At 49.4% G+C, this 26,350-nt stretch overlaps 1 protein-coding gene across 3 annotated transcripts in view; it reads left to right on the top strand.

Annotated features, from left to right (window-relative positions):
- The first annotated feature begins 504 nt into the window (after positions 1-504).
- C2CD2 (C2 calcium dependent domain containing 2) overlaps positions 505-26,350 on the top strand; it is a 46,682-nt gene continuing 20,836 nt past the window's right edge. For 2 of the 3 annotated variants that reach the window (XM_028492682.2, XM_028492680.2), the window contains exons 1-6: positions 505-535; positions 4,278-4,376; positions 14,791-14,910; positions 17,717-17,821; positions 22,556-22,678; positions 26,004-26,124. In XM_028492682.2, coding sequence (XP_028348483.1) covers positions 4,335-4,376; positions 14,791-14,910; positions 17,717-17,821; positions 22,556-22,678; positions 26,004-26,124 — 511 coding nt within the window. In that variant the 5' untranslated portion in view covers positions 505-535; positions 4,278-4,334. Of the gene's footprint in view, positions 536-4,277; positions 4,377-14,790; positions 14,911-17,716; positions 17,822-22,552; positions 22,679-26,003; positions 26,125-26,350 lie in introns of those variants that run through there. The other variant, XM_028492681.2, reaches the window with a different exon arrangement.

Raw genomic sequence — 26,350 nt, 5'->3', positions numbered from 1 at the left:
TACATGGGGCTGGGAGGTCTCTGGTGGTCCAGTGTCCTGAACTCGGCTCTCCCACTTCAGAGTCTCAGGCCTGACACCAGACCGGAGCACCAGACCCTGTCAGCCACACAGCTCAGAAGAAAAGGGAGAAACAAAGAAAGAAAAATAATAATAAAATAAAATAAACTAATTAAAATTAAAAAATTATTAAAATAAAAACATTAAAAAGTAATTTAAAAAAAGAAGACAGCAACAAAGTCAATAAACAAATCTGCCAATGATTAGAAGAGCTAAAAACTATACTAAGATAAACATAAAAATCAGAAACAAGTCAGTCACAGACAGCAAACCCCAAGTCTACAGTTGCTCCCAAAGTCCACTGCCTCAATTTTGGGTTGATTCGTTGTCTTTTCAGGTATTCCCCAGATGCAGGTACCTCAAGTCGCTTGTGGGGATTTAATCCGCGGCTCCTGAGGCTGCTGGGAGAGATTTCCCTTCTCTTCTTTGTTCGCGCAGATCCCAGGGTTCAGCTTTGGATTTGGCTCCGCCTCTACGTGTAGGTTGCCCTCAGGCCTCTGTTCCCGCCCAGACAGGTCAGGGTTAAAGCGGTGGCTGATTAGGGGACTCTGGCTCACTCAGGCTGGGGGGAGGGAGGGGCACGGTAGTTATAATTGGAATGCGGGGCGAGCCTGCAACAGCAGAGGCCGTGGTGACTTTGCAACAGCCTGAATTTCACCGGCTTTCCACCAGCATTCTTTTATTGTTCCAGGGTCCCGTTCAGGTCCTCCACGGATTGAGCTGTTGCTTTGCGTTTGTCCCCTGCGGGCCGTAACAGTTTCCCAGTCTCCCCTTGTCTCTCTGTGACCTTGACAACTCTGAGGGGTCTTGACTGTGATTTTGCCAAATACCCCTCGGTTTGGTGTTTTCACGCAATCGGACTGCAGTTGTACAAAGCACAGAAGTGACGCGCCCCTCTCAGCGTGCTGCGTCACGGGGCGCGGGGTGTCCGCGTGGCTTACTGCTGGGGAGAAGCAGTGGCCTTCATTCCTTGGTTAAGGTGACTTCCGCCTGTTTCTCTTCTTACACCTTATGTCTCCTCTTATCCTTTCCCCCTATAGTTACCACATAACTTGGGGAGATGCTTTGAGATTGTACAAACCCTGTCACCCCTCATACTTTCACTCACTGATTTTGGCATCCATCTGTGTATCTCGTCTGCAGCCATTGACTTCTGTGGAGTTTGCCTAATGATGATTTTCTGTTTCCCTCTCTCCTTCTACATTTATTCAGCGGGATTCTACTGCACGAAAGAGCTGCCACTTATCCTCCATCTGTATATTTAATTGATGATTTACATCAGTATGGACTCATGGGTATTTATTTTATTCCATGGGTTTATAAATCAGTGCCATCACTATTTATTTTGTTGCTTAAACTGTTCTTGTTTTGGCCATTAGAAGCTCTTTTGTGTTCTTCCATTGAGATGTATATATAAATATATATATATATATAAATACATATATACACACACACGTGTGTGTGTGTGTGTGTGTGCGTGTGTGTGTATACACACACATAGTTTTTTTCTTTTCTTAGCATTTCCTTGCTTGTTGGTCCTGCAAGATGTTTGATCTGAGCTCGTCTTGTATTTTCCTCTTCTCTGGCCCTGGATTCAGACACTTTTCTAAGCAGCTCTGATTCCTTTTCCTGGAGAAGTGTTTAGAAAACAAGATCTGGGCATCAGGTGTGCTCATTACTGCTGGGGTCTCATTGCTTCTAGACCCTCTTCGTGGACAGACCTAGGAAATGTATACATGGAGGCTAACACGTTCATATGCGCACACATCTCTGTGTCTGCATCTTCAAAACCACGACTGTGCCTATATCCTGGATTCTAGGTCAACGGCACAGAGTTCATTTTCATCTCCCCCTTTCCTTATCTCTAACTTCTTCCTCCAAAAGTGAGGTACCTGGGACTAGTTTACACATAATTCTAGTTTACACATAACTTACTTTCTGGATTGCTGACCTGTACCCCCATGAGAAACACATTTTCTGACTAGATTCTCACATTTATGAGCAGCCAGGATACTGTTTTCTTCGGTTTCTCAGGTTAGATCTGTTTCCCTCCCCTTCGCGTGGTTGTGTTCTTTACTTGTAGTGGAGTGAGGTTTGCGTTCTATCTGGGTTTCCTCCCATATCCAGATTTTTCAAAAATCCATCTTTCGCCAGTGATTTGGGATGCCACCTTTGTCACGTACTGTTTCCACATGTGTTGGGGTCTCTTCTGGACGTCCTGTTCAGCCCTACTAGTCGTCTGTGTGTTCACACTTTGAATTACAGAGGTTCTAGAGTGTGTCTTAACGTGTGGGAGAGCTAGTCTCTTGTTTTTCTTTCTCAGTGTTTTCCTGGCAATTCCTGCCTGTTGCTTTTCCTGTGGACGTAAAATCTTGCTCTAGTCTGAGTGGGGCTGAGTCTGGAACGGGGATGCCTGCCCAAGGACAGGGTGCAGAGATGTGGGAGTTTGTGGTTATGCTTCATGCACGCCGGGCTTCCTGAAACTCAAGGGTCAAGCAGAAAGGGAAGGGGAACCTCTGGGTCCTTATTTTAACTTCATAATGTATTTCCTTTGTGAGACTGCCCCTTGACATTAACTTCCCTAGCAAAATATTTCCAGGGTTTTCATTCAGAAGCTGTCATACATAAGAGGGCATAGATGGCACCTCCTGACAGGCAGGGGCAGGAGGTGGCATCGGGGCTGCTTAAGGCAACGTGGTGTCTTCAGGCTGGTGCAGAAGGTGCGTTGTTTCACACGCAGTCCCGGCAGCTGTAACGACTCCCGCAAGGGGTCAGCTCCCTGCCTGGTGCTAGGCTCTGTGCTGGGTGCTGCTCTTTCAGCCACGCAGCTTGGCACACAGAGCGATGTCATCCCCAAGCCCCTGGTCAGCAGGTCACACCAAAACAAGCTCTAGCCGTGGAGGATGTCAGCAGAGCAGCCCCCAAGGCATGACTTCATTGCGCTTGAGAAGAAGATTTAATTCTTCCTTGATGATTTTCAGGGAGTGAGATCAGTGTTGCCAAGACAGGGTGAGGTTAGAAGCATGTCAGTGACAATGTTCTGTGCCTTGTAGGTTTACTCTGGATCACTGGGAATTCTTAAGAAACAGCCCCGTGATGACTTCATTCTTGTTCCTCTGTACTGCACTTGCCAGGAGAGATTTGGTGCCTTTTTGTACCATTTTAATTCCCTTCCCTTGATCTGGCCTTGTAGTTGGAACCAGCACGCCACAGCTGAGAGTCTCAGAAATAGATGAGATACGGAGGGAAGTTGTGGGTCTGAATCTCTGTTTTAACCAGTCAGTCGGAGCTCACTTGACGATGATGTACTTTCTGCAGCATGTCAGGAAAAGAGTTTAAGAAGAGTTTCGTTCCGGGGTCGTACTGTAGGCGTAAGTGTTCAGCTTCTCAAGAGAGCTTATTTTTAAAAGGCCAAGACTTGGTCGGCAATCCGAGCCTGATTTGTTCCTTTATAAAACATCAATCTTGATGCCTTGTGGTCGTGTTCATTACTTGTACGTCTTGCACTTGGAGATTTTAATTGCAAGAACCAAAATGGGCGTAGGGTGACAAGTCACAGAGGACTTTTCTGGAAGCTTATGGGGATGCATAGAGCCGAGGGCGGGGTTGAACCGGGAGACCCTGGAGGGCAGGAGCCTGGCAGCTCTGCAGGAACCCGATCCTGGGCATGGCCACCGGCCCAAGTTCATTTCCAGCCAAGGAATCCCAAATTCCGGGGAGAAGCAGCCACACCTCCCACCGGCCCCGCCCGGGTTCCCGCTCACGCGCCGTTTGGGCAGTGAGAGAGGAGAAGGGGCCGCCCTAAGTAGAGTGCCAGCGCCCGTGTGGAGCAGGGAGAGGTGATTCTCTGAAACCGGAGAGCGTGCTTTCCCAGAAGAAGGGCAGCACAGCCCTTGAACCTGCTGTGCTTGGCCAGGTGCTGGGCTTCATCTCCAGACCCACCATCCACCCCAGGAGCCTGGGCTTCTCCCCTTACACTGTAAACACGAACTCTCAAAATATCCTTGGCCGACTTTATTGCAACATCTTTGGTTTTGTCCCTGCGTTCCTTACTGATAGTTGCCCGTTGCTGCTATTTAGAGGTATGGATTGAACCAAAAGAAGTCAGACCACGTTTTCTGAGGTCTGCCGAGCTTTGCGGCAAGTACGTCATTGCCTTTAGAAAGTAGCCACCCTGCCTGGCACTGCACCCATCTCCTCACTGTGCTTTTCCGTTCCAGGGCCCGCCACTCTTCTGCTTCCAGGAGGACCCGCTGCAGCAGCCCCTGGAGCTGGCCATGGGACAAGTGTCCAGCGTGGCCCAGTCAGCCCAGGAGAAGGTGAGCCGGGCACCGTCACCTACCTTGGGCCTTTCCTCACTGAGGAAGCGAATTTAAAGCAGGGTTGGATAACTGAGTCACGTTGCTGTGCAGCAGAGATTGACACAGCATTGTCAATCAGCTAGACTTCAACTTAAAAAAGAAAAAAAGCTGGGGTGGGGGAATTTATTCTGTCTTAGAATGATTGAAAATGCCAGACACCTTATATCAAAAGAATAAATAAAAGCTGATCCATCGACTTGATGACGAGATAAATAAAATATGGCATGTCCACATGATGGAGTATTATTTGGCCTCCTAAAGCAATGCAGTTCTGACACGTGTTCCCACGTGGATGAGCCTCGAAGACACTCCACTAAGTGAGAGAAGCCAGACATGAAAGGACACATAAGATTCCATTTATATGAAATATTCAGAATAGATCAATCAGTAGAGACAGAAAGTAGATTAGTGGTGTCCAGGGGCTGTGGGGCCGGGTAATGCTCGAGGGGACGTGAACAGTGACTCCCCAGGTGAACAGGGTCAGGGTTTTGGGGGGTGACGAAAATGTTCTAAACTGGTGATATTTGTACAATGCTGTGAAATATATTTAAAAACCATTTAATTGTATAGTTTAAATGGGTGAATTGTATCTCTCTATATATAGTTATATAAATAATATGTGAATAATTTCCGTAACACGATATATAGATTTGAGTCATTTAGATATTACATAGAGTTTATTTTATAGTTGCTAAAAACAGCTCACATGCTGAAGTTGCTTATTAGACTGGTCAAATACCATAAATAATTGTAAGTTCTTTTTTTTTTTTTTTTTTTTTTTTTTAACAAAAAGTATCTGTAGAAGTGCTGAGAAACTCTTAGGTACAAGGCTTACCCTTGTATCTCTGTATATTTTATTATCAAATTAAATGCATATCATTTAGCAGACAGCAAGGAGGGGACACCTGGGTGGCCCCCGGGCCCAGAAGGAGCTCACATCCAGCCCCCTGGAGCCCCACCTCTTGTGTATCTCCTCCCTGGCTCAGCTAGAGCATTGTTTGTGCGTTTCAGACGTTTATGGTTCTGTGTGCACAGTTTCACAGAAGCTTTCTCCTTATAGAACATGACAGTTTGGAGGTTCATCCAGGTTGATTTGTGTTACTCTAGTTCATTAGCTGGAACTACAGTTCAGGATTCTGGGTGGACCAGGGCTGCCTTTTCCACCTTCCACTGATGGATAATTAGGTAGTTTTCTCTTTTTCTCAAGTACAGCAGAGCTGCCATGGACTGTCTCCCGAGTCCTCAGGCGCAAGAACGGGAGTATCTCCAGGGCAGGAGCGGCGTTCCTAGGTTGTAGGTACGCACGCTTCAGCTTCACCACGGATTCAGGAATTGGTCGCCCAGGGGCTGGCCCAGCTTCCTCTGCCCGGGCAGCGCAGGGAAGCTGTCTTTCCCCACCCTTGGCCGATACGGGGGTCACAGAGCTCCATAACCCCTGCAACAAGCGTGGAGAAGTCGCTGGAAGATATTGGGAGGAAACCCGTGGCCACAAGGCAGGATGCTGAAACCAGCACAGCCCATAAGAGCTGGAAGGGGCCTTGTGAGCAGATGCTCCAGTGCCTAAGTTTCAAAGGCTGGGGGACTGAGGGACAGATGGCTGCTGGCCTCACCTACCCAAGGCCCCTGCTTGGGAAGTGTCCCTGTGCAGTGGGTGCCCTATTATTACAAATAGACCCCAGGTCGCTTTGTGGTGGACAGTTTCTGTTTGCTGATTTCTGACACTGTCGGCGTTAAGAGAGGGACAGGTCTCAGGGGCTGGCCTGGAGGTGCCGGGAGGGAGCAGAGATTGGAAATGGCAATAGACTATTTTTATTTTTTAAATTTATTTATTTATTTATTTATTTATTTATTTTTGCGGAACGCGGGCCTCTCACTGCTGCGGCCTCTCCCGTTGCGGAGCACAGGCTCCGGACGCGCGGGCTCAGCGGCCACGGCTCACGGGCCCAGCCGCTCCGCGGCACGTGGGATCCTCCCGGACCGGGGCGCGAACCCGCGTCCCCTGCGTCGGCAGGCGGGCTCTCAACCACCGCGCCACCAGGGAAGCCCAATAGACTGTTTTTAAAGGTCTTGATATACAGTGCCAGAAAAGCATCCTTCGGAAAGTGGACAGTTAAACTGTGTTTGTTTTAATACCGTTACAGAAATTGTGCATACCCGTCAAAAAGTAAAAAACAACATATAGAAGTGCATAGGCTTTCTTTTTAGGCCCGCCCTCTTCCTCTCTCCGCTCGGCCTTCCTTCCTCTGCTCTCCCCGGATAGGGCCGTGGACGGCTGCCCACACTATCTTCTAGGAAGCTTTTCACCCAGTAAACTACTGGGAAAGTGCACGTGATCTTGTTTTCTTTTACAAGTTTCTTCGTAGTTCTTGGCTCCCGTGTTTTCTTGACCAGGGACCGGTTTTGTGGAAGACAGCTTTTCCACGGATGGGGGCTGGGAAGCAGTGGGGGGGGCGATGGTTCAGGCAGTAATGGGAGTGATGGGGAGCGGCAGGTGAGGCTTCGCTCGCACGCCCACCGCTCACCTCCTGCTGTGGGTTCCTGTTAGGCCACAGACCGGCCCCGGGGTTGGGGACCCCTGCGTTAAACGAAGGACAGGCGTTGTCCCAGGAGCTCGTGCTCTAGGACTGCCTGTGGGGCAGGACGCTGATGACGGTGTCTTCCTCCTTTTAGGATCTAAACACCCCCATGGGTTCCAAACTTAGGTTGAATCCTGTGCCAGCGACGTCATGTGTTCTCTCTGCTCTGTGTAATTCCTGAGAGGGGAAGAACCGTAGCAGAGTCTGAGGACTCAGACGGTGTGCGAGGAATGCAGACGGGCGGTTCGGTGACATCCCCCTCCCCTTTCCACGCGCCCTCCGGAGTGTCAGGGTCTGTGTTTCTCGTCCCGCTAACTCAGTGCTGGCAAGGGACGTGTGGATGACGTTTGAGGTAACGAAAGGGCTGACTCTGGGGTCTGGTGTCTAGTCACGTCTTCGATCAAGTAGATGAGAATATGGGGCTCTGGTCTCCCTTTGCAAAGCATCTTCCCAGCTTGCGTTTTGTCTTGGGTCTCCCGGCACGACCCTCGCAGAACAGGACCGCGTCTCCCCTGCCTTCCGGCTGCCACGTGCTCGGACTTTCTCCTGCAGCCCTCAAAGACCCCCATGTGCCAGAGCAACTACCTTTGCAAGTACCTGGCTCATCAGCAAGCCCCCCGCCCCTCGTCCTGCACAGAGCGTGGGGTCTTGCAGAGCTTAGAGCATCTGAGTCACCTTGCGGGACCCGTGGTAGATGGACCGTCCACACCCTGCAGCCGTGGCTGAACTGGGGGCTTCTGAGCAGTTTACTCATGACTCTTCTGACACCAAACGTGTGCGATGTTTCTTGCACCCAACAAGCAGTCCTGCAGTTCTCTGGACACCAACAGGGTGTCCTACAATTCAACTCGATCCTGGCACTAACTACCCACACAGCACAGACCCTACAGGTTAAGGGCTCAGCCCAAGACTGCCCCTCACTTTAGACGCCAACCCCAAGTCTGGGCCACCTGTACCCACCAACTGGCTATAAAGCGGCAGGTTCCCACAACCCCTTCCAAATGCTTGATCATTTGCTAGAACAGCTCACAGAACTCGGGAAAGCACTTTACTTACTGTTATCAGTGTCTAATAAAGGACACAGCTCAGGAACGGCCAAATGGCAGATGCCTGGGACAGGGAAGGGAGGAGGGGTGGGCAGCTTCCACGCTCTCCACGTGTACCGCCCTCCCAGGACCAGAAGTTCTCCGAACCCCATTGTTTAGGGGTTTTCTGGAGGTTCCATTACAGAGGCCTGGCTGATTAAATCACAGGCATGGGTGAGCGTTCCCTCTCTGGTTCCCATCCCCTCCCCTGAAGTCCAGGTGGCAAAGCTGCTACCCTCTAACCACATCTTGGTCTTTCTGGCCCCCAGTCCTCATCCTGATGTTATCTAGCACCCCCCCCCCCAGCAACCACCAGTCATCTCCTTAGCATACAAAAGACGTTCTTATCACTCTGGAGATTCCAAGGGTTTTAGGAGCTGTGTGCCAGGAATTGAGGACAAAGACCAGATAGTTATCCCAAGAGGCAAGCTGTGCTGGGGCAGGGGCACTTCTCTAAAGTTCTCCCATGCAGGGCAGGACGCCTGTGCCCCCGTGTGGACGGGCATCTTTTCAGGTGGCGACTGGAAGCACCCCTGGGTCTCCAGGGCTCATGGTCTGCAGACACACGCTCAGCTTAGCCGGGTGGCAGGCCCAGTGAGGGCTCGGTACCGAGAGGCATTCTCGGTGGGGCACTTCTTGTGGAGGAGAGCATTGCCCTTCAACTTCTCTCCAGGGCTCTCTGTGTCCTCCCTTCCAGTCTCAACACACCCCAGTACATTTCTCTCTCCCAGACTGTAATTGCGCTCTTACACAAGAGCAGCGAGTTTCAGCTATGTTCTTTCCTCATGTCCTAGGAGAGGTTTGCTCCAGAATGTTTGACCCAGAAGGAGCAAACTTAATTCCGCAAGTGGCCTGAGAGCAGCTCTTCCTTCTTGGGGTTCAGCCATAACCCCTCCAGGGCAAATGCTTGGGTTCGGAAGCTTTGTGAAGGCATGAGGTCTACAAGGGCAGCGTGGGAGCTCTCCAAACGTGAATCAGGGCTAGGGGTGTTGTGCTGGGACAGGCACTCGCTGCAAAGGCCACACATTTACTTAGCAAGCGTGGCGAGTGTCCCTGTGAACAGGATGTATATGTGGAAGGCTTGCCAGGCAAAGCAAGGGTCACTTGCTGCTGGGGGACTGCAGTGACGCTGGCCTTCTCGGTGTGAGGCCCTCTCTGAGCCACGGGCTTTGTGTCTGTAAAGGACGAATCCCTCGCTGGCCCCGGCCTGTGCATGCAGCACATGCAGGGCCCCTGCCACGTGGTAGCTCTGATGCCATCGGGCAATAAGGGCCGTGTCTGTTCTCATTAGTGCCCACAGCTCTTCTCTGCCCAAGGAAGCATTGTGCCCACTGTACAGAGGAGGAAACTGAGGCCAGGAGAGGCTGGGGCACTCGGGCAAGGGAACTAAGAGCTGCTGAATAACAGCGGCTGGAACTGAACCCGAGTCGGCCTCCAGAAATGAACTCCAACCGCAGTACACCATAAACAGCACTGTTACTATTATTGTTTATATTTTTATTTTTATCATTTCACTTAAGCTCCCACCCACCCCCACCAGGAAGGAGACGGTGAAAATGGGAAAAAAGGAACTGAAAGGCACTAACCAACCCTTGCTTCTGTAAAACCATAGCAACAAACAGACCTCGGGCAATTGCATGGAATTTCCCCTGGAATCTTGTATGTCGGGAACCCCACAGCCATCACTGGGATGAATTGTATATTGTGAGCACATGGGTTTTTTCTACCTAAGGCTGTTATACATTCATACACTAAAATATACTCTAGGAGCTTCTGGGCACTCCTGTGCTCTTTCCAGACCTTGGTGGAGCCCTTACTTTGCAAGGGTAGAGCACACAAAGTTGTAGTTGCAAATAGGAAATTTGGTTGACTCTTTTTTGGCTTTGCATGACTTGAAATTCGAGGTACCCCATTAGCCTGGTATTTATGCTAAAATACTCACAGGTTGTGAAATTGTTTTGAAGCCAGGTCTTTCCAAGGGCAGGTGCAGAATTCCTCATTGGAGGCCCCGCCCTTTGACATGTGAATGGGAGCAGTGTCTCTGGGAGGGCCACCTGTTTGTTCGGATAAAGGCATGTGGAATTCTGGCCTGAGTCAGCCCTCAGGTACTTCGCCTGGTGAAGACCAGGTAAAAGGACCCTCCGGTAAGCTGGGGTTTTGTTTGTGAGTTGGAACACACCCAGCAGCGGCATTAGGTGGAGGTGTGACCAAGTGCCTTCATTTCAAAGGAAGTGTCCTGTATACGTCTTTTAATGCATAGAGTCCGTGGAGGAGAACAGCACATTCTTGGATTTTTTAAGCCAAGGAACGTTCACATTAAACCACATGATGTAGTAACAATACCTTCTGGTCGTGTACTATTACTGAAAAGCCTCGTTGTCCTTTTTAAAGTATCCCAACAAGAGAAGGGATGGAGAGTGTAGTTGGGGGTGGGGTATCGGAGCCCCGTGTGGCCCAAGGCACACCCCTCGAGGGGATGAAATAGAGCATCTACCCAGCATTCCTTGGGGTTGGCTGCCATCTTGTTTCCAGCATTTTTCACCTCGGTCCACTGGGAGAGTCCTTATAGAAATATACCTTCAGCCAGGTATTGTGAACAAGCCGGCAAGTAGGGTTAACTTTATAGATGTTCTGAGAATAGTCAGCTCTGACGGAGGTTACTTTTTAAATTGAGTCTGTTCCAGAGTACAAGTAATATTTTCTATCAGGCTCGTGCCATCTTAAAGAATACTTACAGGGCTTCCCTGGTGGCGCAGCGGTTGAGAGTCCGCCTGCCGATGCAGGGGACACGGGTTCGTGCCCCGGTCCGGGAAGATCCCACATGCCGCGGAGCGGCTGGGCCCGTGAGCCATGGCCGCTGAGCCTGCGCGTCCGGAGCCTGTGCTCCGCGACGGGAGGGGCCACAGCGGTGAGAGGCCCGCGTACCGCAAACAAAAAAAAAAAAAAAAAAAGAATACTTACAGGGCCAAGACTGGGTTGCAGAGTTGGGGAAGAAATCTGACTGGGAACTCTGAAGGATTAGTGAAGGGTCTTTACTTCCATTTTTATTTTGGAGCTCTTTCCCGCACGATGTCATATAGCGTGATTGAAGTGAAATCTGTTGGGTGACATAAACTTTTAGGTCCTTTTTCTCAGCTGTATTCCTAATTCTTTTGGAGACAAAAGTAATTAAATTATTTCCAGTTCTCTAGAGTGTTCTCAGAGAAGGAGGAGCTGAGGCAATCATACAAGAGGCTTAATTGAAAAGGAAAGTGGAAAAGTGTGGTGAGATTGACAGATATCTGAGGACTTTCTTGTTAGCAAGCAATAGCAAAACCTGGGACTACCTAGGCCTGGAATTCTTTGGGCCCCTGTCTAAACAAAGGAATATGGTTTGAAGATAAGAGCTATTTGCATAGGTATGTGACTGAGTTTAAGGTCTGGAGGCTAGAGAGAAAAAAAACCCTTGACTGATGGCCTCCCTGCCGGTATAAGGAACCGTGCCCACTTTCTCATCCTAAAGATGCTTCCCTCGGCTGCCTCCCCTCTTGACCCTTGGGGGTGGACCAGGGACCCTGACCCTTCACCTGTCAGTGCAGCTGCTCCTTGGGCTAAAGACTTGCACCTTTGAAACCCTCCCCATGTGGAGCCCACCCCCCATGAAAGGCTCTCGTATGTAGAGAGGAAGGAGGAAGGGGATTTATCTGAATACACGGTTCAGCCTTCTGTTGTGTGATTTTTGAAATGGTTTGTGTAATCGAGGATTTCTTTGCTTGCTTTGGGAAAAAAAAATCTCAAGAATAAAGCAGGTGGATTTGTGGCTGGCTGCTTTCAAGGGAGCTCGCTTCGGTGCGTCCAGATCTTGGCTTTGTGGAGTCCTGCTCCAGGGCCTCCACCACAGAAGCTAGATATTGCTTCAGTTTAACTTTAAAAATCCAGTACAGGTATCAGACTGCTTCGGGGGGAGGCCCACGCATTAAAGGTTTGACAGCCATATTTAAACAGCCCTGTATAATTGGGATATGCTCCAAGGAGCTGACCTGTAACCTTCAGAAGGGAGCCTCGCGAACACGACTGTGTCTGGGGCAGGGAGACTCCAGGGTCAAGATCAGGCTCTCCACCCGCTCGTCCATATTTAGGTAGAAGTCAACCCTGGGCGCTCTGGCACCAGCTGGAAGGGTCTGCTTCACCTTGCATCAGGTGATTCTGCCCTTCTGCTGTTCCAAGAGGGGACCCCTTGGGGATGCGGACAGCCTTGCCGCTATTTGCCTGGGTTGAGAGAATTTAACCCCCATCGTGGATAACACCTTAATGCACTAAAAGAAGATTACTTATTTTTAAAGCCTCCTTTCCATTCTGTTCTCATCCATTTGGCAAATGGGACATCATTCCTCTCAGAGGGGCAGGGGCAGAGCCTGGCCCTGGACGCGGATGTGGCCTAATGGTCACCCCTCCAGCTGGACCCATAGGAACGGTGGTGGCATTTCGTTTGGCCATATCAAAACTGATCAGATTGTTGATTTAATTAGTTTTTCCAGCTGAATATACTAAAGAGAGGCCAAGAAATGGTTGGTCTGTGTGACAGGTGTTATTTAGAGGGTCAGAAAGCCATAGGGCCAGGGAAGACCCTCCGGGGGGTCTCTACAAAAGGGCATTCAGACCTTTAGATGTCCCATTTTGAGTGATTGCACTTACTTTCCCGATGTGACTTGAATGGTAATTGTGACCTTTGGAGGCTTGCATTCTAGAAGTTTTAAAGTCTTTTAAAATCTTTGTTGGATTATTTGTTTATTTGCTTTTAACCAGGTGCTTGGGCTCTCTGTGTATCAGGAATGGAGCAGTGGGGTAGCTTTTTGTAGAACTGGGTACAAACGGAAACCAAACTCTTCCTTGAGTCAGGGCGCTAATGAAGCTGTCAGTGTTCTCGGTAACACTCTAATTAGCTTAGTATAGAAGTTTCCAAAGAAGAAGTCAGCCAGTCACTGTCTGGTTTTTCATTTTAAGCAGTAAAACAGCCTCGGCTATTGAGACAAAGAACAGAGAATTTTCTCCGTGTCATGTCACTTGTGTGTATAACTCATCTGGCATCAAAATACATTCCTTCTGGGACTTCCCTGGTGGTCCAGTGGTTAAGACTCCACGCTCCCAATGCAGGGGGCCCAGGTTCTATCTCTGGTCGGGGAACTAAGATCCCGCATGTCACGTGGCTCGGCCAGAAACAAAAACAAGTTCCTTCGAAAAGGATTGTTTATAGAGCATTTATTTTTAAAATGAATAGATGACATTTCTTATACAAACATTTTTTTGTGCCACCCTTTGATGAGCTCTGGAGATGCAATTACCATGATGAAGATAATAGAACTAATCCACATAAATCAGTCCTCTGAGAGGGACTTTACAAGAACGGATGAAAATAAGGGTTGTGCAATTTTCTGCCAGTATTTGGAAAATGCAAGATTTTCTTTTTCTAACCCTGCACTGTCAAGAGCATTTCTAGTGGACACTGGAAATGGGCCCCTTGCTGGGGGGCCTGGTATAGTAGAGGACAGGTTTCTGTTGGAGGGGCAGGTAGGCCCCGAGTGGAGAGGATTAGCCACGGGTCAGCAGGGGGACATGTTTTTAGTCTGAACTTAGTGAAATAGCAGTTACGCTGACAAAGTAACTGTTTTGACAGTCTTTCTACTTGGTATTTTAGGTTCTAAATCCACCAGAGAATTAAAAGACTTTTTCCTTCCTTCCCAAATGACACCATCCAATATGGGGTCAGCAGTTCCCTCGGGAATGTGGGACCCATCCAGCCGTACCCTCAGCCTCTGCCGACCCGGCCTTGGCCAGACGCACTGGCCACCCACCTGCTGGACCCCCTCCATCCTCTCCCTGCCTTTGCGCACCTGGCACCTGGCCTTGTGGTCATCCCACAGTGGGCTTGCCTGGCATCTTGCCAGGAGGGTGGCCGACCCCTCATTCTGGAAGGGCTGCTCCAGTTGGGGGATTCTGTGACAGAAACTCGATTCTCCTCTGGGAGGTGACAGCGTTCACACTCATCCCTGTAAAATGCTTTGCGATTTATGTCAGGAATATGGTCAGGTTTATACCTGATGTAATTATTTTGTCTCGTAGGTCTTTAAATGAGCTCATTTTATAATTCTGTTTTTGTTAAGGCTATATCATCTTGTAACTGTTTAATATTGCATTCGTGCTTTGAATTATCCCTGCATCTTTGAAAACCACAATAGGTTAAAATTTATTTAAATAGAAACAATTTCTTGTGTTCTGGGTACGTTTTTTATTTTTTCCTTGTAACATCCGTAAGGAGTTTTCTTTTTAAGGCCCATTTTTAGTGAGAGGCGGTGGCTAATGGCGTTCACTCCCTGTGAATGTGGAACTGTTTGGGCAATTTAAAATCAGCTGCGTGGAGAAATAGAACAAAGCCACGTTTAAAGAAAAAAATCTTTATGAGCGGAAAGATCCCAACTAGATTTGGGCAAGTCAGAGTTAGCTCCCAGGAATCCGTCGGGAAGAAAAGATCTGAAATATTGTTTCTAGTTTTCAAATTACTGCGTAAAAGAAAAGGTGTGAATCTGGATATTCATCCATATTTGAAACTCTGAATTCGTGTCCTTGCTGATTTATAGAGTCCAGATTATTTTGTTCAGTGAAATGAAGATGGGTAAGGTGCAAGCTCTCCTCTCTCTTGCGTAAAGTTCTGTTGTTTTATGGCCCCTTCTCTAGGTGGTGTTTTGTCATGTGGTGGGCGAGACCATCCAGTTCCTGGTCAGCGTGGGGCTACCCTCGTCCGAGGACACGGGGCGCCCGCTCTACAGTGTGCGGCTCTCCCCGCTTCATCTACAGGTAAAGCTGGGGAGACTGAGCGAGTCCTAGGAAAACAGTTCTCATAAACCTGCAGGTGAGAGGGGTGCAGTCACAGACGTGGATGCTCCTGTTTTCATTAATTACTGTTCATGTCATAAGTTTCGAACTGTCACCTTCCATATTGTATTGACTCTGTAGGAAATAAAGTGTGTGTGAAATAGGTGTATGCATATACACACACACGTATATACACACATAGGTATACACACAGACACATATATATACACACACGCGCACACGTACGTACACGTATATATAACGAATTCAGAGTTTCCCATCCATCAAATACGGGAGATACGGTATTTTTCAAGGCACTGAAGCATATCTAGGGTGTTGTCCACTGTTAGATTAAGGAAAATGGCGTCTGAGAGAAGGCAAGTGGTTCTATTTCAGGATCAAGTACTAGACCTCAGAAGTCTCCTGCAGCCTGGAAAACAGCTTAGGGGCTGGACTTGGCATTCCTCCTTTTAGTGTTTGAAAAAGTCAGCTTTAAAAGACCCCTTATTATTTTTCTATGTTAAAGGATGAGTACTACCATTATTTTTTTGGATAATAGACGTGATTATAATAATTATATTAGACTTACATAATTATAACTTTTATGATTGATATATTTCTATATCGTGTATATAACGTTAATAATTATACATAAAGCAATTATAAATAGAGACATATGTAATAATTATAATAGACTTATTAGTGAAACTTCTGGATGCCTAAACCATCCGATGGCCGTGCATGTCACACACACACAGAGGCGGAAGTTCACTGAAGCTCTTGTGTAGCCGGTGTGTAAAAATTGTGAATTTCTGGGTCTGTTTCAGGGGTCACTGCTGATTCCAGCTGTTCCCTCTCCTCTGTCCTTGTGCTTGGCTGCTAATTTGGGGCACGAGTGCAAATCATTCGGGGTTCTCAGCCACAAGGGAAGATTATATTCCATTCGCTTTGCTTAAAAGACATGGTTTTAAACAACCAGAGCAAACAAAAATTTCTGGCTCCCTAAATGGCTTTTCTCTGAAGCCCAGCCTCCCCACCCCTACCCTGGTAACATTCCCTTTCTGAGAGTCGAAGAGGTTAATTGACCTCGTGGACTTGTCAGATGTTAAAGCCCTCCTGCTCCCCGCCTAGTTTTTTGGACAATGTGATTAGAAGATTATTTTAAATTCTGGGACACACGTACCCAACGTGACACACGTTTCAGGAGGGGGTGAGTCCAGCAAGGACCACAAACATTCACCGAGGAGACATAGTTTCTGAGATGCTGTTTATGTGCCATTTTCGGCAGCTCAGATACCGGTAACACAATTGTATCTTTGATCTCTTACCATAGTTTAAAAGCAGCCTGCGGATTACCTCTCAAAGCAGAGGCAGCTGCTAGAGGTTGGTGAATTATTAATGCTCATGGCAGGAGGCGTCCCCTCCCCTGCAGATGAAAGATGCGTAGAGACTGGCGGCTCACCCCTCTCCCCGACCTGGTGGGAGCGACTCGCGGACTGTGGCCGTGAAATTAAAGTGCACTTTTGTGAGAGTCACCCAGAATTATAGGGCAAGGGAAGCGTCATTTCTCTTACCTCATGCTAGTTGCTAGCGTGAGGGAGAGTACTGAGTACTGAGAAAACAAGTCTAAAGCCATTCTCTCCTTCCCTTTCCCTGGGTGGTGGGGCGGAGGCGTGGAGGTTTTGGCTTTAGAATGAGTCTCCAGCTGAAGAAGGAAGGATGGCGTATTAGTCTGCTGTAGCTGCTGAAACAAATCACCGTAATCTTAGCTGAAAACAGCACACATTTATCATGTCACCATCCTGGAGGTCTGATGGCCAACACAGGCTAAAATCCTGGTGTTGGTGGGCTGCCTTCCTTTCTGGAAGCTCTTGGGGGAGAATCTGTTTCCTTGCTCACCGTCGTCAGCAGGATTCAGCTCCTTATGGCTGCAGGACTGAGGGTCGGATTCCTTGCTGGCTGTCAGCTAAGGGCAAGGTCGCAGGTTCGAGAGGCAACCTCATTCCTGGGCTCCTAGCGTCCTTCTCTGTCTTCCGGTCACATCTCCCTGGCATGCTCGTCTGTCTTGCTCTTCCATTTTTAAGGGCTCCTTTGCTTCCCCAGGGATCACCGGGTTAATGCAGGGCTGTCACCACACCCCAAGGCCCTTACCCTAATCACACCTGTAGAGCCCCTTTTGCCATGGGAGGTAATATAGCCACAGGTTCCAAGGACTGGGGTGTGGACATCTTGGGGGGGGCAGGCGTTATTCTGCCCCAACAGATGGGTAGGGCCGGAAGGGGCATCGGGAGAGATCAGAGTCCAAGTGGAGGTTGTGTAGTGGCCCCGGCAAGAGAGGATAAGAATGCTGACGGCTCTGTACACAACCCTCGGGGGCTGTGTCAGCATGTGGGGCTGGACAAGGCGTCCGGCTCCCTTCTCTTTGTCCCTCCGGCTCCATTATGCCTTGGTGATGCTCGCAGAAGAGAGCTGCAAAGCAGAGGGTTGGTCATCAAGAGGCTGCAGGGTTTTCATGGCACCTGGCCTTTAGCCCCGACCCTGACGTTCCTCTCTAAGTGACAGGCTGAGGCAGAGGAAGGCGCCGGGGAGGGCGAGGTGGGCTACACGACGGGGAAAGGCAGGTCAGGGGGTTTGGGACCCTCCTTTCCATTTTGAAAGCACACAGTATGCCAAGGAGGCGATAAATAGCGGTCTAAGAAAACAAATGAACACACAGACACATTTTGAGGCTCCAGTGAAGAGAGCAGTCCTCCAATAATCTTTTTTTTTTTCTTTTTTTCTTTAATAGCTGGAGCTCCACATGAAGGAGAAGAGAGAAGACATTCAGATCAAGTGGTCCTTCATCAGTGCGCCGGAGATGGCCGTTACGATCCAGCCCAAAGCACCGGGGGAGGTCAGTCCGTGAGTTTTTGTGATTCCTCCCTCGTGTATGTGCAAACATGGCACATTATGACCACCTGCTCTGGGAGACGGAGCCTCTGATTAATGCGTGTCTGATGCGTGATCCCGGGGAATGCACAGGGCCGTGATGGGGTGGGCGGGGTGGGGGGTAGGGGAGGTGGGGAGGGCCTTCCGTGGATTTAATGCCAGCTCTCACCTGGGCTGCACCTGCAATCACCTGGCAGCTTTTAAAAATCCTGAAGCCTGCCCTGTCCCCCAGGCTTTTAAAAATCCTGAAGCCTGCCCCGTCCCCCAGGCTTTTAAAAATCCTGAAGCCTGCCCCGTCCCCCAGGCAGGTTTAATTGGACTGGGGATTTTTTAAAGCACGTGTGTGCAGCACGTGTGTGCAATGGTTGAAAACCATGGCAGTGATGGAACCTAGGTTTTCCTCACCCTTCTATCACACCCGACCCTCAGATGCTTTTCCTTCACTGTGAGGGCGCTTCACTCACCTACAGCTCAGCCTGAGTCCAAAGCCCGGCTTCCAAGGCCACCACCTCCTTTCTCCCCACAGCTTTTGCAAAGCTGCGTCTCAAGTCTGAAGGTGATCTCCCCGCTTCCTGTGGTCTTGGGGGTGTGAGGAAGTGAGTTTGGGAGCAGGAGGGGCCTGCTGAGTCACTTGGGTGCTGTCACTTTCAGTTGCTGGAAAGATCGTGCAAAATTTAATAATTTGTCCATAAATAGTGTAACTGTTTGTGCCATGATGTAGGTGTAGGCAGTTTGTTTTTAAGACTAAGAGGTTTGAATTGTAATTCTTTTCCCTTGCATACGTCAGAAGTGGAATTGTTGCCTGACCGTTTAGTTGTACAAAGTACGCGTGTTAACTGTTTCCCTAGTCACTGCTTTATTTTCTTTTTCTCCTTCCCGCCCACGTTTGCATCTGCTTTCCCCCACGTGGCACTGCTTTTTCAGGCCTACAGTACCCACAGAACGGTTCTGTAAACGGCTCCCCTGCCACCTCTGACATCAAACCTTCCGAAGTTCAAGATTGCTCTGCTGGTCTTCATAGCAGAGTGTATCCCGCCGAGGGGGTACTGAGTTCTGTGTTCAAAAACTACTCAAATTAAGTGTTTTCCTCTGTGTGGTTACGTTACCAACTTGATGTGATTTAATGTAAGCAGATGTCAGCATTTGCTTCTGTTAGTACAGTTTCAGGTTTTGTCCCCCATCTTTGTTGATTTACATATTTTTTGAACGTGCAGAATATTAACATAGTTCAGAAGTCAAAATTACATGAACTGTTGTGTGCAAAAGTCCAGTCTCCACCCCTCTCCCCTCCACCCCATCCATCCCCTTCTCCCGGCTCGCTTGTTTCTTTCGTTTTCGTTTACCCATCCTAGGCTTCTTTCTGCAAAATGGACCTTATTCCCCCGTCCTCACCCGCTCAGCGGCATGCTGTGTGCGCTCCTCGCACCTTGCTCCCCACAATGCGCTCTACGTTTCTCTGCCAACTGTGGCCTCCCCGTGTTAACGAGAAGCATGACTTTCCCAACGAAGTATTCCTGTGCGATTAAACCAGCCCCTTGGAGCTGGGTCCTGTGGGCTTAGTAGCCCCTTGGGCCCCTGGCGGTTGAGATGGCATGGGGGCAGGGGGACAGCTGTAAAGGAAGGTCCTCAAGTCAGCTGCTCTGCGGATCTAAAATGTGACGGACCCTGAGCACCCCCGAACCCAGCTTTCCCCCTTGGTTTCCTCCTCCGTAAAGCGGGGAGAAATGTGCGGGTTAAAAAAGATAGAAATGGGTAAACCAAATGCAGTACATCCATACAATGGGCTATTATTCAGTCATAAAAAGATTGGAGTACTCATATGTGCTAGATTATGAATGAACCTTGAAAACATTGTGCTCAGTAAAAGAAGCCAGACATAAATGACCATGTCATAGGATCCCGTTTCTAAGAAATACCCAGAATACACAAATCCATGAAGATGCAAAGCAGATCAGGGGCTGTTGCGGGGAGGATTGGGGAGTGACTGCTAATGAGTAAAGGGTTTACTTTGGAGGTGATGGAAATATTTTGGAACTAGATAGAGGTGATAGTTTTACCACACCGTGTATGTATGTGCTAAACACCACTGAAACGCGTACCTTAAAATGGTTACATTTATGTTATGTGAATTCACCTCAGTTTAAAAATAAGGGTATCAAGAACCTATTGCAATAAGAGAAAGATAATGGCGGAGCGGTTCTCAGTGCAGACCCCGGAGCCTTAGTGCCTGGGCTTAACTCTCAGCTCTGCCACATATGAGCTGCGAGACCCCGCACATGTTAATTAATTTCTCTGTGCCTCAGTTTCCTCATCTGTAAAATGGGGATGATGGTTTTCAACGTGGTTGTGGGGATTAAACTAGTTAATGTGTGTAAGTGCGTAGCATCGAGGCTGACACATCCTAAGAGTGACATAAGTGTGAGCCATTTGGATTACTATTAGTTTAGAGTTCCTGGCAGAGAGTAGATTTTCAATAAATGGCAGATTTGGCCTAAGTTTGCTGTAACAAGGCCTGGCCAGCTGGTTGTCCTTGGGACACCACAGACCAATTTCTGAAATCACTTCCAGCCCCGCAAGTTGGAAGATTTTTCAATAGGTCTGTGGTCCTGGTGGAAATCAAGTCCTGCCAGTGTCCACCCCCCTGCGCAGGGGGGGCTGGAGCCCCACAGTGGGGGCATTTACACCAGAAGTGACGAGGGACACAGAGGTCCCTGGAGCCGTCAGTGGCAGAGCCAGAATCGTGGCCAGGATGGCCGAGCATCGGCCCTCACCACACTGCAGCAGCTCTCCTGAAAGCACGGAATGATGGCGTGGATGCCAGCAGAGCTGGCAGAGTTTGACATTTTCTTTTAGCAAGTGTCCAGCCAGATCCAGCTTTTAAGAGTTCAAAACAAAAGCTATTATATTTAAACAAGGCTTTTAACTGAGATTTTAAAAAATAGATCCTCCTTGCTTAAAAAATGAGAGATAAGATATGCAGAAAAGTGCACATATTGTAAACGCGCAGCTCATTGAAGCTTTCACACGCTGACCATTCATGAGTACCCAGCGCCCGGCTCAACAAACAGGGCGGGGTCAGCTCCCCAGCAGACCCCCTCTACCCGCTTCCACTCGTTACCTGCAGCCCCTACAAAGGGTAACCATGCTCCTGACTTCTAACATGTATGAGTTATCTATGCTTGCAGCTAATAATTACCTCAAACCCAGCAGCATGAAACAACACACATTTACCTCATAGTATCTGTCAGTCAGTCCAGGCTTAACTGGGTCCCCTGCTCAGGGTCTCATGGGCTGTCATCACAGTCTGGTCTGGGCCGACTGCCCTTCCTAGAGCTCGGGATCCTCTTCCAGTCTCCTATGGTTGTTGGCAAAACTCGGTTCCTTGTGGTTGTAGGACTGAGGCCCTCAGTTCCTTGATGGATGTGGGCTGGGGCTGCTCTCAGCTCCTTGAAGCCCTGCGGTTCTGTGCCATGTGGCCCCCTCACACGTGGAAGCTGACTTCTTCAAGGTTGGCAGGAGAATCTCTTGCTCTGGTTTGCTAAGAGGGAGTTGTATATAACATAACCTTTGGCCATCACATCACTTTGCCGTATTCCGTTGTCTGGAAGCAAGTCACGGGCGCCACCTGCCCTCGAGGCGAGGGGATGATGCAGAACATGACTCGTTGAGGGTCATCTTAGAATTCTGCCCACAGACAGCATTAGCTTAGTTTTGCTTGTTTTGGTACTTTAAGTAAGGGAATCATGCAGTACTATGTATGTGTTTTTCTGTGTTTGGTTTCTTTCACTGAACATTATGTCTGTGAGATTCATCTGTGTCACTGTGTGTGCTTGTACGTTGTTTGTGCTCGTTGCCCTGGGGTATTCCATTGTGTGACTGCACCATAACTTGTGTATCTGTTCAGGTATTGATGGATACTTAGGTAGTTTCCAGTTCGGGGTCGTTGTGAATAGTGGTGCTGTGAACGTTCTAGAACACATGAGCGCGTTTCTGTTGGGTATTAATTATTGTAGCCTCTTATAGGGCTTGACATCTGGTGATGAGAGTCATACTGCTCTGTTATTCCTCTGCAAGCTTGTCTTCATTTTTATTGAGCCTTTCCATTTACTTGAATACCATTTATTTTTTTTTCTTCTTATTTTTTTTGATGTGGACCATTTTTAAAGTCTTTATTGAGTTTGTTACATTATTGCTTCTGCTTTTATGTTTTGGTGTTTTTTGTTTTGTTTTTTTTTTTGGCCACAAAGCATGTGGGATCTTCGCTCCCCAACCAGGGATCGAACCCGCAACCCCTGCATTGGAAGGTGACGTTGTAACCACTGGACCACCAGGGAAGTCCCTTGACTACCTTTTAACTAAAAAAAAAAAAAAAAATCAAACATCAGGCAAGAAAGAAAAAACATGTGCCTGTATGTTTACGGGAAGGGACTGAAAGGATATACGCAGAAATGTTAACACATGTCTATGTTGCACATGTCTTATCTTTAACTTTTAAAAACAAGGAGGATGAATGACTTCTGAGATCGGCAAAGATAAGAGTGAGTGAGCATCTCACTGTCCTAGTCTGATCTCCTGGAGCCCCGGTGACCCCAAGTCTGTTTCGTCCCAGGGACGTCCGGAGAGCCATGCATTTGCTTTTGCCCACTTGTACACGTGCCTGGTGACAAGATGGTTTGGTGACTCCCTCCTCTTTCAGCAGGACCCGGCGGTTGGGGCAGATGCAGTCTCTGAAAGTCTCAAGGATACTTTGAAACACCTGGTTAGCTCTGCCTCCCCATCAGTGGTTCTGAGCACAAAGCCTACGGATGTGAGGGAAGTTCAGGTAAACCAGTTCACGGGGTGTGGGTGCTTCGTGACCCCCTGAAGGACCGCGGTCCACCCGCTTGGAGAATTTGTGCGCATTTCCCATGCTCACCCGCCCCCCACCCCTGCACCTTGCCTCTGGCCCCCCCCACACCCCCCCCGTGGTAGAGCGAGATTGCACGGTCGCTTGCTGGCGGGTGGCGACCGTGGTCTGGGGCAAAGCTCTGAGTTCAGGGCACAGGGTTCCGAAGCCCCATGGGAGGAAGGGAAGAGGTGTCTGGCCCACTCAGCAGAGTCCAAGCCGAAGTAGCCCGGATCCTCTCCTTTTAGGAACCAGAACTTGACTTTTCGCTGTGCCCCCAGAGCCTGTTGTCTGGGATCGCACCCTTCCAGAACTGAGGTACCTGGGAACTGCCCCAAGGCAGAGGGAATGCACTGGACCCACAGTCTTTTAGCCCCGGACGGGGACAGCCTCCATCCACACTGCCTCTCCGGGGGCTGTCGCCCTCAGACAGCGCGGACACATGAGGCCATCTCCTCTGTGGGGTCCTTCCCGTGCTGACGACCCCCCTCCCCATGCTGGGGCCCTCCCCACTGCCCGATTAGGTGCTAATTCTCTGGCTAAATTCACTTCCAGGGCATTCGCCCAGGACAGCCTCCCTGGGCTTGGTCCCGCACGTCTCTTTTGGCGACACATCTAAAAACCTTGGCTTGAGGTGAATTAATTCTCCCAATCATGAGCAGATCTTTTCGTGATGACTATGCAAAACATACATTTACAGTCCCTAAAGTTATTTTTCCATGTCTTTCCAGTATTTTTATGTGGCATGGTAGAATATCCACTGTCATTATATAGTGGGTGGCGGAGTCAGTGTGAAGTGTGAAAGTATAACTTTTTTTTTAAAGTCTTTATTGAATTTCTTACAATATAGCTTCTGTTTTTTATGTTTTGGTTTTTTGGCCATGAGGCATGTAGGATCTTAGCTCCCTGACCAGGGATCGAACCCTCACCCTCTGCCTTGGAAGGCAAAGTCTTGACCACTGGACAGCCAGGGAAGTCCCTAAAGTATAACTTTTTTTTTTTTTTTTTGCGGTACGCGGGCCTCTCACTGCTGTGGCCTCTCCCGTTGCGGAGCACAGGCTCCGGACGCGCAGGCTCAGCGGCCATGGCTCACGGGCCCAGCCGCTCCGCGGCACGTGGGATCTTCCCGGATCGGGGCACGAACCTGCGTCCCCTGCATCGGCAGGCGGACTCTCAACCACTGCGCCACCAGGGAAGCCCCGCCTAAAGTATAACTTTTACTATGATTTTTCGATGCAGGCTCTTGGTCTCTGGTTCCTGTTAGGGCATCACCACTGTGAATGCGTAGAGCGTGGAGACAAAATCTCTTTGATTCACTGCACAGATATCAGGGGATCGCAGTGCTTTGTGGTTCGCTCTGGGTGTTGAAGGTTATCAGAACATAAGAGCCCTGATGCAGCAGAGGGAGGGGCTTGTGGGCGCGCGGGGTTTTCCCAGGGCTGTGCCGCCAGGTGGGGCTCGGCCCCAGAGATAGGGGGTCAGGCCAGGCTCCCCAGAGCTGAGAGCAGAGGCTTGGCTGTTCTCTCTTTCAGGAATTCTATCCTGGTGGCTTAGTTCAAATCAGAGCTGCCTGTTTTGAATATGACTATACATTTTTAATGTCAAAATTTGAGAAACTTCACAAAATAGAACTGCATTTTTAGAATACATGGATTCAGAAAATAAAGGGACCAAGAGTACCAAAGATTCAATAATGCTTTTAAATAAATTTGTAGAGTGTATGTATCAAAATAACATGCATATTATACTAGGGTTCTCTAGAGAAACCGAACCAATGGATGTGTGTGTGTGTGTGTGTGTGTGTGTGTGTGTGTGTGTGTGTGTGTGTGTGTGTAAAATAGCCTCCATAACTGCATGAGCCAATTATATATTTATGTATAAAATATATATATTTATATATATAAGGAGACTTATTCTAGGGAGTCGGCTCATGCCAGAGGCTGACAAGCCCCAAGAGTTGCAGGAGAAGCCAGCAGGCTGGAACCCAGGAGAGCTGATGTTTCCACTCAAGTCCAGAGACAGGGAAAAATGGATATCCCAGCTGTAAGGCAGTCAGGCATGAGGAATCCCCTCTCATCTGAGGGAGAGTCAGCCCTCTGTTCTATCCAGGCCTTCACCTGATTGGACGAGGCCCACCACAGTAGGGAAGGCAATCTGCTTTACACGGTCTGTTGATCTAAATGTAAATCTCAGGCAGAAACCTCCTCGCAGACATACCCAGAATCGTGTCTGACCACATGCCTGGGCACCCCCTGGTCCAGTCAAGTCAACACATAAGCTTAGCCACCATGCATACACAATTGAGAGAACATTGCACCTCCACCCCAGGCATGTGGGCTGCTCTGTCCCCAGTGCTCAGGGACCTGGATCTTGAGGACTTCTCTGATTACTTCTTGGCCTCCCAGCACCTGCAGCTCGCAGTGGGCAAGGCCCTGCCCTGGCTCAGAATAACGTCTTCTAGGTGGTGACCTAAAGAACACTACAGTCGCTTGAGATGTTAGTAAGCATATCCCCCCCAAAAGCACTCTGAGGCCAGATCAGCTCTTAGGATCCCTCTCTGGAAGGCTCTCGCTGTGCAGAGGCCTGTGATGTCTCTGAGAAGCTTTTCCAGGATTCCCAAATGTTTGTACCTAAGGAGCCCCTTGTAAATAACACTCGTAGCCATGAGTGGGAGGTGGAAGCTAGCTTGAGAAAGGCTGGTCTGAGGGTGAGGTCCCACAAGCTTGGGGAGGCTCTCTGTTGGAAACACCGTGATGCCCATTTGAGGATATGGTGATGAAGCAGGCTCAAGGGGTACCTGCCTCTGCTTTGTCCCTAGCGTGACACCTGGATGACACTTAGATCCTCCCCACGTGGATGGCAGGTCTGCCGGGAGGTGGGAAGTAGCCAGTGTCCTGGCTGGTGTCACACTTCGTGCTGGTGGGCAGTTGGGCCCCTGCATCCCAGGGAGGGCGCCCCACTCTGTCTCAGGCTCCTGCCCTGGGTCACGCGTGGACCCATCTCCACCCGCAGTGAGATTCAGGGGAGTCCTCTCTGGGTGAGTGCTGAACTCCTTCGCTTGCTTTCTGTGGGAGGTACAAGGCTCCCAAGCAGGGGAAGCAGCTGTGGGTGACCGGTACCCTCCCTCCCCAGTTGTTACGGAGCAGGCCTGGGGGCCAGGCTCCCTCTGAAGGTTTTCTTGAAGATTCCTGCCCTGTAACAGGTGTCCAGCGGCCACTGCCCCTTTCCCACGGCTCACTGTTCTTTGTCTTCCTTTCTGCAGCATCTGCAGTGCACTTCATCTACTCAGGAGTCCTGCCCTCCCAAGCCTCCAAGGGCTCATGAGCTCAAACTATTGGTGAAGAATATCCGAGCCTCGCTGCTGAGCCATCCTGGTGCTTCAGGTGGGTGATGGCGCGGCAGGGGCACCCAGGTGAGGGCAGGGCACCCGGCTGGCTGTGGATGTGACCGTCTGCAGTGTGAGCAGAGGGGAGGAGGTGCCTTGTGGGTTGTCCGTGGCCTTTGCTTCCTCCTATGGAAGGGGGGTGCCACCTGGGGGGATTATGGGTGTCCGGAAGGCTTTGGGCCCACCGGGAACCCTGTGTTGCCCAGGGAGGCTGCTGTGGAGAC

The sequence above is a fragment of the Physeter macrocephalus genome, chromosome 8 (assembly GCF_002837175.3).
Source record: "Physeter macrocephalus isolate SW-GA chromosome 8, ASM283717v5, whole genome shotgun sequence".
NCBI classification, from domain to species: Eukaryota; Metazoa; Chordata; class Mammalia; order Artiodactyla; family Physeteridae; genus Physeter; species Physeter macrocephalus.
Note: the sequence above shows the minus strand (reverse complement) of the source record. Positions and strands in the feature narration are given on the sequence as shown.